The 16,324-nt window shown below is 41.2% G+C and overlaps 1 protein-coding gene across 1 annotated transcript in view; it reads right to left on the reverse strand.

Moving 5' to 3' along the window:
• The window catches only part of DCHS2 (dachsous cadherin-related 2), a 122,324-nt gene that overhangs the window by 96,303 nt on the left and 9,697 nt on the right, over positions 1-16,324 (reverse strand). The window contains exon 3 of the mRNA XM_087866409.1: positions 7,185-7,416. Coding sequence (XP_087722535.1) covers positions 7,185-7,416 — 232 coding nt within the window. The remainder of the gene's footprint in view (positions 1-7,184; positions 7,417-16,324) is intronic.

The following is a 16,324-nucleotide window of genomic DNA, read 5'->3' on the forward strand; positions in this document are numbered from 1 at the left end:
AGATGTGTCTTGCAAGAAGTTGTTGTGGCCAAGGTCGAAGAGGTTGCTGTCTGTGTTCTCCTCTAGGATTTTGAGGAATTCCTGTCCCACATTTAGGTCTTTCTGAATCCAACATTTTTAAATAAACTGAGGTGTCTATTAAAAGTTGAGGGACCAGGGGTGCCTGGGTTGTGCAGTCGGTTAAGCATCTGACTCTTCGTTTTGGCTCAGGTCGTGATTTCAGAGTCATGGGATCAAGCCCCAAGTCAGGCTCTGCTTGGATTCTGCTTGAAATTCTCTCTCCCTCTCCTTCTCCCCTCCCTACAAGTCACATGCTCTCTCTCTAATAATTAAATCTTAAAAAAAAAAGTGGAGGGGCCAGAAAATATTATATATGGCTCTATAATATATATTACTTATAAATATGCGTATTTATATATGCAATAAATAACAAGATGGTCAATAAAATGATTAGCTCTGTTTGCCTATATATTTGTCAGCTTAGAATTTATGGATTTATATTTTCATATTTTAAAGTACAGTGATTGTCTCTCATTTTTTCATGACACTTGCAAATTATCATTAACCACCAGTGCAGGGGACAAACTTTAACTTTAGAAAAACAGAAGTTGATTCATTTACTGGCTGTTCATGAGCACTGGTTATTTCATGCCTGAATTACTGAATGCTTGGATTTTTACATACCAATTATCATGTGCAATAATATTTGTCTATGCTCTTTATCTTGGCACTTCTCATTTATATAGAGGAAAGTGTTGGGATGAAATATTTTTAAATTAATAGACTAATAAAAGAACCTAAAGACAAAGGTCCTCTTTTAATTAAAATCTAATATACATATAATTCTACTAATGAAGCAATACCGAGTTTCAAAATCCATACTCCTGAAAAAGATGAGATGCTCTTAACCAAGGTGGTCACTTATAGTCAGAAAATAACCTGTGGGTCATTACTAGACTTATAAACTATGGGATAGTTAAGAACAAAAACAAGTACAAGGAGCATCTGGTGGCTCAGCTGGTTAAACATCCAGCTCTTGATCTCAGCTCAGGTCTTGATCTCAGGGTCTTGAGTTCAAGCCCTGCATTGGGCTCCATGCTGGGTGAGGAGCCTACTTCAAACACACAAACAAACAAACATAAAATCATGACCATCACCAAACATGGAATCTATGTGTGGTTTTCTCAAAAACAGAGACAGATCAAAAGCAATGGGATGTCAATTCCAATATCTTATTGATTATTGGTATTTATGATGCCTTTCCTATATTCAGTTTGTGAGACTATAGAAACGTGTTCAGTAAATAGGTGACATTACACTATTTATTTCACACACAAATCTGGGTTACTAAGTTGTAGTGACTCAAAGGAATGGAATGGACTGAAAAGTTTGTCTCTTATCGACAATGAAAAGGATTCTGAAGAAAAACATACCCATTTTAGAAGTTTCCACTGAATTCTATATAGTCAGTTGAAAAGAACAAATAAATCAGGAGATAATTTGGTATTTCAAATAGGTTTCTACAAGAAGTCACAATGAGAGATCAATTTTCTATCTTATTTCGTTGAGACAATGAAACCTCTATTTATCTTAGCTTTGTGTTTATTTTAAAAGGGAAAAAAAGGCATAATAATGGAAAGAGCCTTGAAAGGGGGAAGTCCAAGAAGTAAATTCAAGTGTCAGGTTTGTTACCGTGTCCCTCAGCAAGTCACTAAGACTCTGAGGGCCTTTATTCCCTTAATTTGCAGATGGGCACAAAAGCATCTGCTTTGCTTATGCCATAGGTTGATGTAAGGCTCAAATAGGCAAAGATATTGAAAGGTGTCATCATCCAAGACTGAGCAATAAGGGGCAGATGATGGGTCCAGGAGAGGGTTTAAGTCCGATTATGCCATTTACTCACCATGTATCCTTAGGCAAGTCACTGAATCCCTTTCAGCCTCAATTTCTTCCTCCACTAAATAAGGGAGATGAATCGTAAGGTCCCCAAGAATCTGTGATCTTATACTGGAAAAATTAATAAGAAAACTCTCTAATATGCTTTTGTTTCCCACGAAAGCAACACGTACTGATTAGGTGTTCGTGATTAATCTTAGTCTCTGTCTTACAAATAAAAGGAAGTCATTATTATTTTTTTTTTTTTTGGCATGAGTAGGCTCACATCCCTTATGGAATGAGATGTGGTTTTAATTTATTAGCTACATATCAGAATGTTCTAAATGTAGGAAAGTGGCAGTCATGAAGAATTATGAGAATCATTACATGATATGAAATGTGAGCTTAAAACTAACACTAGAAAAAGATCTGCCCTTGAAATAAAGAAAAACGGAGTCTGTGCTACATTACTCACAGACAAGGTTAAACTCCACGCACCCTGTACAAACAAAAGATTACAACCAAACAAAGAGGCATAGCTGCCTTTAACTCACTCAGTTACCCTTTTAATTACTTGTTCTTCTGTAATGCTAAACTTGGATTTTGTGTACGCCACGACTAAACATAGAACAGACAATGGGCAAGGCAACATCAACTTTCATTGTAAGTTCTATGAGAACGGGAATTTTTATCTGTCTTACTGACTGATGTTTCCCAAATACTTCAAACAGTGCCTGGTACATTGCAGGCATTGAATGAATATGTCTTGATAGGATGAACTTGCTTCCATTTCCTGCCTTGAATAGATAAGCTACACTCTTTAGAACTTTGACTTTTCTTTATAGCATTAACGTGCTTCTATAAAGAGAGGCACACCAGAAGAATTTAACCAAAGGTAGTCCTAACAAAAGAGGGAGTTGGGCTCCTGTAAACGACCAACACGAATGTCTGAAATGTGACACCTTAAAATAATCTGAGTTCGCAGTAACGTTTGCCTCAGTGCAAAATGACTAAATAAATAGGACAAACACGAAAGCTAAAGAACTACTCCTTTCATGCTACTAAAGAGAATACTTCAAACGACGTAAGAAAAACATCTACATTCAATTCATAAAATGGGATTAAAAACATAAAAAGAGCTATTAATAAATATGACTCTTGTGTCTCCTTCTTTTAAAACTCAAAACAGTGTGGTCTGCCTCGTGCCCACATCAAAGGAACCCAACTAACTGAGAATAAGAGAGATGAAGGCTCAGTTCAATATCTCTCTCCTGGTGCCTACACACATTTTACAAAAATGTTCTTTGAACCAACAACAAACTTAGAAAACCAGAAACAGAACAGGAAGATAAACCCACAAGAGAAAACAACCATGACATTACCACACCCCCTTCCAGTTTTCTCCAAAACATTTTTCTTACCAGATGAACACAGAAAGTCAAAGAGCTCTATTTTTAAAGCATGAGTCTTGACTGTGGCACAAAGAGATCAATGGGCAATCTCCCGTCTTCAGAAAAACACGAGCCTACAGCACAAAGTGTACAAGCTTAGAAAACAGCATGTCTGATAGAGGAAGCATCAAAATGAAAGGATGAATGAACCAGTGAGCAAATGAATGAATGTCTCTAAGAGAGATTCTTAGAGTGATTCACGAAGAAGTAATAATGTATAAATTAGCTCATCGATTCTCAATATTCTTCTCATTTAATATAAAAGTATACAGCTATACATCTATCGAATTATACAACTATATATAAATGCAAATACATTTAGTATACTTAGCATATATATCTAGAAAAGTGTGAGCCACGTGGAAAGAATTTGGGAGAATTTTGAGGAAATTGGGGGTGGGCCAGAGCATTACCTACCACACTGGGATGCAGAAAGATTTTAAATGAAATTTTGCTCTGTGTTATCAATGACACTCCCTTGCAGTTTCTTAAGAATACGTAAAAGGATTTAAATCACTTTTCAATTATTTCTAGATGTCATTTATTCATTCATTCTACAAATATATATTGATAGAGGCAATTTCTTGACACGGCATTTACACTGGCAGCCTCAGTAAAGAGAGACCTTATGGCAGAAGCAAAACAGTCCAGCTTTATATAGATTACAGCAACAGCGACAACAACAGCAACAACAAAACAGATCCAGAAGAAGAAAACCATATTCCAATACAGGTCCTTGTTCTACTCTTTGAAAACATCAACAGTTCAACTAGCTTTTTTGGCATGGCCTAGAAGCCTAACTATTACGTACTATATAGAAAATGTATTTGGAGGGGCGCCTGGGTGGCACAGCGGTTAAGCGTCTGCCTTCGGCTCAGGGCGTGATCCCGGTGTTATGGGATCGAGCCCCACATTGGGCTTCTCCACTAGGAGCCTACTTCTTCCTCTTCCGCTCCCCCTGCTTGTGCTCCCTCTCTCGCTGGCTGTCTCTCTCTCTGTTGAATAAATAAATAAAATCTTTAAAAAAAAAAAAAAGAAAAGAAAATGTATTTGGAGTTTCAGTCAGCCAATAGATGAACTTGAGTTCAACTGTTCAAACTGAAGACTGCCTGTTCACTAGGCAACTTTTTCCCACAGCTAGTCGTGATGCTGTTTAATTCTCTTCTAAAGGTTAAAGTAAAGCATTACCAGGCCTCATGAATTTCTCATGAGTTGTTTTTAAGCACAACCAAATCTGAGCACTGTTAGAAAAATGACTTCAACCTAAATGAATGGGCATCAAAATTGCCAACAATAATAACCCAAGGCTACTTCCATTACCAATTTGGTCTTTGCTTTAAAAAAAAATACCGTGATACTTCCCTAGATAATGACCCACGTAAAGCATTCTCTTTGATTAACAATGGCATCTGTCTTACAGCCCGTGCCAGGAATGGAAGCCTGTGGCTTCCTGAAACTAGCGCAGCAGCAAGAGAGCTCTTCTAAAAACAGAACGCAGTACAGCTCATCCTTCAAGACCGTCCAGGGAAAACTAGACGATGAGCATGTTGATGTCTTTTAAAAACAATCTACTAAATGTTTTTAGATCCTGTGCTCTGATTACTGGCTGACCTATATATTTTTGGCAATATTTAGCAACCTGGAGGGCCTGACAATTTGACAAGCTGTTTAGACGGATTTTGAAAAAGCCAAGATAAGCAGACTAATTTCCTAAAAAAAAAAGTATTTTCTTCTGATCTTTGAAATGTTAAAGGAGCCATGTCAGTGGATTATTTTGAGCAAGGAAAGTTCTGCCTTATTAAGGCTGCCGTTGTAAACAACTAATCCCCCAGCCAGTCACACACATCGGATGCAAGCACACCTTCCAAGCAGGAAGCAGTAACTCCCTGCCCACCGGGGTCGGGTGAGAAGCCAAACTAACTTGGTAGATTAGATTTGCTGTGTAAATTATTGTTTGTTGCTAGTGACTATGGCTGTTGCAGAGGGTATCGTGAAGATTCAATAAAGACAAAGTACAGAAAATGTCTATTGTAGCACCTGACATTATCCTTATCACAATAGAAACACATTCTACCCATGCTGAGGTCAGGTGCTTTAAGAAGAAATAAAATGTCAAAGAGATATCTGCATTCCCAGGTTCATAACAGCCAAGCTGTAAAAACAAATGTCCATCAACAGATGAATGGATAAAGAAAATGTGGTATATACTTACAACAGAATAGTATTTGGCCTTAAAACAGAAGGATATCCTGCAAAATGCAACAGAATGGATGAACCTGGAAGATATTATGTTGAATGAAAGAAGCCAGTAACAAAAGCACAAATACTACATTATTCCACCTACATGAGGTCTCTGAAATAGTCAAAATCATAATATCGAAGAGTGGAATGGTGGTTGTGAGAGGCTAGCTAGGAGGGAGAGATGGGAAGTTGCTAATCAATGAGCACGAAGTTTCAGTTAAGCAAGATGAGTAAGTTCTAGAGATTGGCTGTACATTGTACCTGCAGTCGACAGTAATGTACTGTACACTGGAACATTTGTTAAGATGGCAGAGCTCGTCTTAAGTGTTCTTACTACAATAAACTAAAATCAAATTAAATTTTTTTAAAAGAAGGAGAAATGTAAAAGAAAAAAAGTTTTTTTTTTTTCCAGCATCATTTTTGGGACCAGAACATCTCCAATATAGGGGCGCCTGGGTGGCACAGCGGTTAAGCGTCTGCCTTCGGCTCAGGGCATGATCCCAGTATTGTGGGATCAGCCCCACATCAGGCTCCTCCGCTATGAGCCTGCTTCTTCCTCTCCCACTCCCCCTGCTTGTGTTCCCTCTCTCGCTGGCTGTCTCTATCTCTGTCGAATAAATAAATAAATAAAATCTTTAAAAAAAAAAAAACATCTCCAATATCTCAAAAGTATTACAATGTAATATTATATACTTGAAATGTAAGATTTTCCTGTAATCAACTATTTCAAACATGACTTTGTTAACAATAAACCAATAAGAAGGGAATGATAACTTCCTAAATTCTGATTATTTCTAAAAGACTCGGTTTGTCCACGGGACTTCTTGGGCAGATATGCAATTACCATATTAGAGAACTAAAAGGAGTTTTAGGTATTATTTTAAAAACAAGGAAGCTGGGGCGCCTGGGTGGCACAGCGGTTAAGCACCTGCCTTCGGCTCAGGGCGTGATCCCAGCGTTCTGGGATCGAGCCCCACATCAGGCTCTTCCGCTATGAGCCTGCTTCTTCCTCTCCCACCCCCCCTGCTTGTGTTCCCTCTCTAGCTGGCTGTCTCTATCTCTGTCGAATAAATAAATAAAATCTTTAAAAAAAAAATAAATAAATAAAAACAAGGAAGCTAAGACTCAAAGAGACTAGGGAATGCCAGACCAAGCACAAGAAAGGGAACTATTCTGGATGTCCACGCAATGCTCTTTGCACTAGGTTATCTATTAATACACTGAAATCACGGAAATCACCCTTAGATGGCAAGATCATTGAACGGAGTGAATGAACATTTGCAAAATAAATATTATCGGCCAGCTGTTTCTCATAATTTACTGCCTCTAATCCTCACAAAACCTTGCAACACAGGGATTGATAGCGATAGTGCTACTTTTAAGGTAAAGAGACTGAGACCAATAAGGATTATAAGACCAGTAGGATACAAGGCTCAAACTCAGATCCGGGTCTCATATAATCACGAAGCCTTGATCTTTACAGTATACCTTGCTGCCTTCTGGAAGGTGAAGTGGGTCCCGCAACATCCCTGCTAATAAAAAAACCACTTTTGCCGATTTTCAGGCTGTATAGTGGAAGTGTTGATTTCAGAGGCAAACTGTTCCAAGAGCACACACCTGAAGTGGAGTCGATGGTGAAAAGGGATGACAGGTCTCCGGGAATGAGCTCATAAGCCACTGTTCCGTATATCCCAGAATCCCTGTCAGTGGCAAGAACGTTGATGATCTCGGTGCCTGGCTGGGTCTGGCCGCTAATGCTCATCACGTAGGTTGACGGATTAAAGACAGGTTCATTATCATTCACGTCCTCCATTTCCACACGGACAAAAGCTTGGGCGCTTAGTCCACCCTGTTGGATAAATGAGAAGTGATTACAAACGGATTTCTCCTGAACACTGAGATGCGTAATAATTGACAAAGATCCTAGAATAGAATTTTAAAACAACAAAAAAGATACACATTCATTTTACTTTTAACCTTGAGGTATGAGTTCATGTGTAATAGCATGGTATCCGTACTTCAGCGTTGATTCCTTTTTCTTTTTTTTTAAGGTTTTATTTATTTATTTGGCAGAGACCGAGCACAAGCAGGGAGAGCTGCAGGGAGAGGGAGAAACAGGCTCCCCGCTGAGCAGAGAGCCCAACATGAGGCTCAATCCCAGGACCCTGGGATCATGACCTGAGCCGAAGGCAGACACTTAACCGACTGAGCCACCCAGGCACCCTCCCCCAAATACTTTTATTCATAAGATAATTTTTAACTGCTAAAGAGGAAGGGTAAGGCAATTTTGGAGGAAGATGTAATTTAGAAAAGGTTGTCAGTGAGTCTCACTTGGAAGGCAGAGTAAAGACTGACCTATATGAGGGAGCTAGACTTCAGTAATCTGGAGGAAAAGCATAACAGACAGAGAAAAGAGCAAGTGCAAAGGCCCTGAGGCAGGAGTACAATGTAGATCCCAGGCTTGTTCAGGGAACAGCGAAGAAGCCAATGGGGTGATGTCAGGATGGCAGGGGCAGGTCATGGAGGGCTCTATGGGCCTCCGAAAGGAGGACCTACTGGAGAGTTTTGAGCAGAGGAGTGGCTTGAATTGACTTAGATTTTAACTGTCACTCTAGCTATACCGTTCAGAATAAACTGGAGGGCGGCAAGGGTGGAAGGAGGGAAACCAGTTGGGAGGCTACCGGAATCATCAAGTCTGGAGTGGATGCGGCAGTGAAGGTACTCTCCTAAATATCTGGGGCCAGATTTGTTTTGGAATTCTGAATTATTCAAGTTTTAGAAAGGTAATAAAGGGCATAAAGTAGTACTAGTAGTAAGTGGTAGTAGTGAGAAGTAGATCCCATACTGTTTATTCTGTGTTGCCTCCAACTAGAAACCAAGAGGAGAGAGAACACAATAGAAGAAAACAATCCTCTGCAATTTTTACTTTTCTAAAGCAAAACATGTGTTCCTACTTCAAAGCACCATTTTCCATTTCTGTCTGGTACATTTGGATACTTTCATCTTTGACAAAAATCCTTGGTAAGTCACAAGAGCCTGGGCTTTCTCACTCACTTCTCTCTCTCTTTCCCTCTCTCTCTTTCTCTCTCTCTCCCTCCCTCCCGCTCTCCCCTACTATTCAGGGATGCACTGAGGAAAGAGGATTCTGGAGAAGAAAGGTTTGGCAGGAGGCAAAGAGAGGCCGGTGGAAGAAGCACACACTTAGAATGAGGGAGGGCAGAAAGAGAACATCATTTGGGATGAGGTTAACAACAAACCTGGAAATGGCTCTCACGCTCTGAGATCCCAAGTACCCAGGACACTGGGGACTAAAAAACAATTGGGAAATACACCTTCAAAAACAGAGTGGTTTTCCATGTTCTGAGTTGAATAGAGTGCCAGGGCCATGTCAGTTAGCAACCAGAACAGGAGAAATGGGGCCTGACCGGGACCGCGGTGAAAACAAGTAAGTGTTGTTTCCTGCACCCCCACCCCTCCCTCGCACCCCCTCCCAAGGCCCACGTGCTTACAAGGCAGCCTGGGACTGTGTCTGCTGCAGCCCTGGAGGGCCTGCGGGTCCGCAGAGGAGGACAGCAAGAGGGGCTGCAGGCTGATGGTCAACAGACAGAGTCCTGCAGGGCACCGCACAGAGACCCCACTGTTTCTCCAACCTGCCTGCCTTCTCCTTTCTGTTTTCCTTTGACCTTTCCTTTCTTCTTCCTTTTTTTTATTTCTCCTTGGGTTCTAGAAGTTACCTTGGTTTGAGGAGGGGATGAGAAAGCAGGTGAGAGAAGTGATGAGAAAGTTGGGAAGAAGTGAGCGTCACTCCACCTTAGGAACTTTAAAAACAAAGATGTTCATTGCCAGGCTGTCCACGAAGACCCTCGAGCCGGCGACGCTGCCCAAAACAAGGGAAGGTCCGATGAACAAAGCGAAGAGCTTGTTCTCATAGGACAGGGGATCCTTCTGCGGGGACATTATTATAGATCTCAGGTTTCCTGTCGTAGGAATTAGTTGTCATCTGCTCAATTCAGCAGTGGGGGTGCTTTTTTCTCATAATAGCCATTTGCGAATGTGTGTTAGGTGTATTTCGTGGTTTTTGTCCTTCAATTGCTCTAATCCCCTTTTTAAGACTTTTATGGTTTCCCTCATTTCTACAGCTAAGAAAACCAAACCACAGAGAAACTAAGTGACTTGCCCAAGGTAAATGAGACTGTAAATTGCAGATTTGGAACGGGACCAGAGACTCATCTCTCCCTAAAGCCCCTGGCGACTTCTTTTAAAGTATTGCTATGGCATAAATCTACCTTTCATGAAAGGGTTGTTTAAACACTATGTGAAAGACAAAGCCAACCATGGACTCAGCCTTAGAGGAAAAAAGGAAGGCAGAGTCCCTGTTGACAAGGGACTTGCAAACTGTGCGACTGTGCAACAAACACCGTACGGTTGGGCTTATGGCACCATGGAACAGTCTGGAGCCAGCGACCTGGGTCTCATGTCTGCCCCGCCTGCATCTGGGACCACAGACTGGAGAAAATCAGATAGTCCCTGAGTCTGGGCTACCTCTTCTGTAACGCAGGCGACCTGCTTGCCTTGCAGTCTTGTTACTGGAAGGGGAGATAAAATACGTAGGAAGGCATTTATAATGGTTAATCGCTACCAATTATAAGATTTCACAGACTCCTTTTCCTAAATACTTGGGGTCAGATAGATTTGTCTCAGAATGTTTCAAGATTTAGAAAGGCAATATAATGCATATACCTAGTCGGGTCTGGGGCGGGACTGTGCAAACACTTAATATTCTGCAGCAAAATGTATGAATAGACACATTTAGAAAGAGTTTAAAAAACATGAGTGGCCTCACGTCAGTTCAAATCAGGTGTCTGACCAAATGAGGTTTTAAAACTTTCCATCTTGAAGGGATGTTGAATTAGGTCAATTCTAACGGCCATCCCAGGTTTCTGTTTTAATCAACTACAGGACTACGTGTCCTCTCTTATTATTTCTTTTACATTTGGAATCTTACAAAATTGTATTGTATAATTCTCTCTTCATGCATAACTATCATCAATCTCTCTGCTCTCTTCAGTTTATACCAAAATTTTTAAGTTATTATTTGTGATTGCTAATGTAATATTGCTATTGATGGAAATAAGAACAACAATAAAACAAAACAAACTTTCCATCTGAGAGCTTTGGGGCTTCAGAACTAGAGATAAAGGATCATGGATCTCCATGATTCAGATGTAGGCACACACTTGGAACACTAAATGGGGAGAAACCTCAGCGGAAGGAATCCTCGAGATGGGTGCACAGAAACAAATGGGATTTTGGATCGCTAGCTGGTGTGCAGTTCGAAGAGTCTGGAGGAGCCTTCTGGAATTGGGAGATATGGACCCAATGTTCAAGGCCCTAAAGTTTGGCTGCCATTCGGGAATCAAGAAGGACCTGGTATGGTCTCTTCCAAAGAGGTTCAAGGGCAGTCTTTGTTGTTAGTGATTCCAACTCGGAAGGCTGGGAAATTATTGGAAATGTCAGTTTGAAGAGTCATAGACAGATATTTGAGGAAACTGGAAGAGTTTAGGATCCAGTCCAGTTTACAGATAGATAACAAAGGCTCAAAGACAATGAACAGAAATAGAATCTGACCACTTAAGCTATAGCCAATCAAATCATTTCCCAGCTTTGCTTCTGCTTCTTCTCTGTAAAAGTCTTCCCCCAGCTCCTGATGGCGAAGTGCTGCTAACCACTTCTAACTTGGTGCTGCCAGATTCAAATCGATTTTTGCTCAAATAAACTCTTTAAAAAATTTTTTGACGAACAGGTATTTCAGGTGAAAATAATATCCTAGAAAATGTAATAGCATTTAAACAAGTTCTCTGCCAGGCTGGAAGAAGGCTCGGCATACTAGCGTGGCTAGAGAGGAATGGGGGAGTCCAGGGAGAGTTTGGGCAGGGTCTAGAGAAAAGCCCGGAGAGTCCAATTCATGGAATCTGACTAACATGCGAAGTAGGATAACTCTATTCTGTACGCCAGTGGATTCTATCAATAAAAAATGGCAGGTACACCGTCCATACTTATTTATTTTACATTTACTATATTAATTGTATTATTTATATTAAAATATCACAAAAATGAAGTTAAAAAGGATAAAATTCAAGGTTCTGTTTTCTTCCCAAATCCTTAAATTAAGGACAGTACTGCTGTCCTTAATGAAGGGGCATGATCAAATCTAGGTGTCAGAAAGATATTTGAGGTAACAGTTAAAAGATGTGTCTTGGGGTGCCTGGGTGGCATAGTCAGTTAAGCATCTGAGACTCCTGGTTTTGGCTCAGGTCCTGATCTCAGGGTTCTGGGATTGAGCCCCTTGTCACGTTCTGTGCTCAGTGCAGAGTCCGCTTGGGAATCTCCCTCTCCTTCTGCCCCTCCCCTCCCGCTCATGCACACACCCACACTCTCCCTCTCTCTCTCAAAATAAATAAATAATCTTTTAAAAAATGTGTCTTAAAAATGAATAAATAAAGGGGTCCCTTAGTCAAAAAGTTGGGCAAATCCTGAAATAACCAAGTCAAATGGGTCTTGTGCCTTGGGACTTCTCCCAGGGCCTTTCCTATGCCCATTTCGGGGGTGGGGGGTGAGTTCTGAGGTGTTCCCCATTCTTATTTGACCACAGAACGCTCTTTGGAAGGAACAGGAGACAAGTATCCCACAGAACACAGTGGGGAGAAAGCTGATCTGAACTCATTTTTCTTCATTTCCCTCATAGTGTTCACCTCCCAGCTCTCTGTAACTAATCTTCTGTCTACCTGGTCAAGACCATCCTGATTCTGCAGCCTCTGAGACACGCTGAGTCAGAACCACACAGCTACGGCTGCTCCCAGATTCCTGACCCTCAGAAATTGTTGAGAGTAAATGTTTGTTATTTTAAGCTGCTAAGTTTGGAACAGGTAATACACCTCATAAATTCCAACCATGAATATTTCTTAACTTTGTTTTATTCTTTCTCTATCAACAAATCGTGGTTTGTTTTGACATAATTTTAATCACTTAATTGTTTAAATCGTAGTAAGAGAGAAAAGTCTGTCACTATAATTTTAAAGATGAAGTGATTAGGGGCCTCTAGGTGGCTCAGTCGGTTAAGCATCTGACTCTTAGTTTGGCTCCGGTCCTGATCTCATGGGTCCTGGGATGGAGCCCCGCATGGGGCTCTGCGCTCACTGGGGAGTCTGTTTGATGTTCTCTCTTTGTCTCCCTCTGCCTTTCCCGCTCATGCTCTCTCTAAAATAAATAAATACATCTTTGAAGATTAAGTGATTAAAACTAAAATGCGAATGGGAATCCCCTCAGAAGGGAAGTGGGTGGGGGGATAGGTGAAACAGGTGATGGCGATGAAGGAGGGCACTTGTGATGAGCACTGGGTGTTGTAGAGAATTGTTGGATCACTATATTGTACCCCTGAAACTAATATTACACTGTATGTTAACTAACTGGAATTTAAATAAAAACCTTTAAAAAATTGAGCTACCCTATGACCCAGCCATTGCACTACTGGGTATTTACCCCAAAGATACAGACGTAGTGAAGAGAAGGGCCATATGCACCCCAATGTTCATCGCAGCATTGTCCACAATAGCTAAATCGTGGAAGGAGCCGAGATGCCCTTCAACAGAGGACTGGATTAAGAAGTCGTGGTCCATATATACAATGGAATATTACTCAGCTATCAGAAAGAACGAGTTCTCAACATTTGCTGCAACATGGATGGCACTGGAGGAGATAATGCTAAGTGAAATAAGTCAAGCAGAGAAAGACAACTATCATATGATTTCTCTCATCTATGGAACATAAGAACTAGGATGATCAGTAGGGGAAGAAAGGGATAAAGAAAGGGGGGTAATCAGAAGGGGGAATGAAACATGAGAGACTGTGGACTATGAGAAACAAACTGAGGGCCTCAGAGGGGAGGGGGGTGGGGGAATGGGATAGGCCGGTGATGGGTAGTAAGGAGGGCACGTATTGCATGGTGCACTGGGTGTTATACGCAACTAATGAATCATCGAACTTTACATCGGAAACCAGGGATGTACTGTATGGTGACTAACATAATATAATAAAAAATCATTAAAATAAATAAATAAATAAATAAATAAATAAATAAATAAATAAAAAATTATAGTCAGAGACTCAACCAAGCTACCTGAATTCCAATCTCATCAAGGCATGCTTGAAAGTTGGGAGTATTTTGGGAAAGGACCAAGCTTGAAAGCATACGGTGTTGGAGGCTGGTTGTCTAAGGCAATCAGCAGGTATGAAAAACTTTCTGCCATTATTTCTCTTTCTACTTCGGCCATCGTCTACTATCCAGTGTCTCTATTCTTGCCTTCTAGAGCTCTTGAACCATAGAATGTCAATATCTGCTCTTCATATCTCTGAGTTCTTGTGGGCTGCGGTTTTCTTTGTCCATGCATTTTGTCCTAGAATTCATAATTCAGTGAGCAAAGGTGAAGGGAAATGAGGGTCTGAATTGTTAAGGAAAACAAAGTCTCTAAAGTCAAGAGAAGCAGCATCCAAAGAGTCATTAAAAGTCACTGACAATGAAAACTCATGTATTTATTGAATAAAATGAACACAAAGAAAGAAGGCCAGGATGTGGCACACAGAAATCGTGTTCATAAAAGTGCTTGTATTAGAGAGGCTGGATGGGAAGAACGGGTCAAAGACAGACTGCAAAGTGAGGGAAGGAGAGACAACTATTTTAAGCAGATTTGCTGTCAAAGAAAAGGAAAAAATGGTTTTCTAAAATGGCACATGAAATTTAAAAAAAGAGGTTTTTTTAAAGATAAAAACTGTTACTATGTTTTGTATGCTTATGGGAGACATTCAATAGAATTTCAGGTATTGGTGATGCAGGAAACAGAAAATACTTAACAAAAGTGGTGCCCTTAGGAAAGCTGCAATGGGTGGGACCCCAAACATTAGAGAGATTTGCTTTTGATGCAAACAGACATCTTTAACAAGTTAATAGGAAAGAAAGCAAAGAATGTGAGCTGATAGTAGGCAGGAAGCTCAGGACTTCTCCCTCAAGCAGTTTTGTGGACAAAAGGCAGAGTTGGGTTTAGACAGTGCTGGGTTTTTCTCTGGAGAGTTCTATGGAGTGAGGGAACTAAAGGCATTTTGCAACTGAATGACTTTAATGATGGGCCCTTAAACTAGAGATCTTAACCTAGGAGGAGAATTACTGGCTAGAAGGGAGAGGCTACAGGAAGTGAGACAGAAAGATAAGAATGCTTATCAGAGGGGGCACCTGGGTGGCTCAGTCAGTTAAGTGTCTGCCTCTCAGGGTCCTGGGGTGGTGCCCAGTGTCACTCAGCAGGGAGTCTGCTTTTCCCTCTCCCTCTGCTTCTCCCCTTCCCCCGGGCTTATGCGCTCTCTCTCTCAAATGAATAAATAAAATCTTTTTTTAAAAAAATGAATGTTTATCAGAGTACAGCAGGCTTGCGATCAAGGTATCAGAGGCGGTGCAATTACGGGTGATGATCCTTGGAAGTGAGAAAGTCCAGGAAGTGAGAGGCTCAGGGTTGGATGGGTCAATAAACACGGTGGTAGAGAGGAAGACTGTAAGGTGTAGAGGTCCTAACTGACAAGGAGGCTTAGAACATGGCAGCAGCAAGAAAGCATGTCCATGGTATAGTCTGACAAGATAAACTTCAAAAGCGAATTGGTTTTCAACAGAGAAAGGGGAAGAAATGATCCGGACGGGGCAATGGGCAATTAATTAGGCAGGCACCCACCTCAACAGCTCCCTCCCGGTTTGTGATGAGCAGAATATGGGCTTCTCTGTGAAAGGCTGGAGAGGAATCGGTATCCCCGGGGGCAGGAATTCTAATCAGGGCAAGACCATAAAGGAGCAGTCAGAGACCAGGTTGAGTTTATGAGGCAGTTTGCTAAGTGATGGCTCCTGAGTTCCAGAGGGAATGCTAGAAGCATTTGGGAGAGCAGACAGGGTGGCAGGAGACTGTCTCAAATCAAAGGACGAACAGAGAGGGACAGGGATGAGCATAGGGAGAACAGTGGATGGCTGGGAGGCTGAAACTTCTAGTGATAAGAACGAGGTAGAGTGGTATTTGAGACATGTAGGGATTAATCCTGGTAGTATATTTTAAAAAATGGTAGGCAGTCGGTTTGAGATACAGTTCAGACAATCTAGCTAGAAAACAGGAGCAACTGGGCAGCAGCTTATCCCTGAAACCAGGGTGAGTGGGGTGGTCATCAGTAAAATATAAGATAGGAAAAAAGAAACCGAATATCGGAAAGTGAGATAACATAATCCAGTAAAATTAAAATGCGTGCACTCTGTGTTTCAGTGATGCAGGATGAGTAAGCTCTGGAGTGCAATGTACAGCGTGGTGATTATGGGTAATTCTACTGTACTGTATACAGGAAATTGGCCGAGAGTAGATCTTCAGTGTTCTCACCACTTACTATGAGAGGTGATGGATATGCTAATTATCTTGACTGTGGTAATCCCTTCAGAGTGTGCACATCTATCAAAACCTGACTTTGGGGCACCTGGGTGGACCAGTGCATTGAGCATCCGTCCAACTCTTGTTTTCAACTCACACTGTGATCTCAGGGTACTGAGATCCAGCCCCGCATCAGGCTCCCAGCTCAGGGGGGAGTCTACTCAGGATTATCTCTCTCCTCCCTCTGACCCTCCCCCCGCACTCTCTCTCTCACATAAATTATAAATCTTTTTTAAATAAAACATGATATTGTAC

The sequence above is a fragment of the Ursus americanus genome, chromosome 13 (assembly GCF_024610735.1).
Source record: "Ursus americanus isolate L20-20 chromosome 13, mUrsAme1.1.p, whole genome shotgun sequence".
Lineage (NCBI taxonomy): Eukaryota > Metazoa > Chordata > Mammalia > Carnivora > Ursidae > Ursus > Ursus americanus.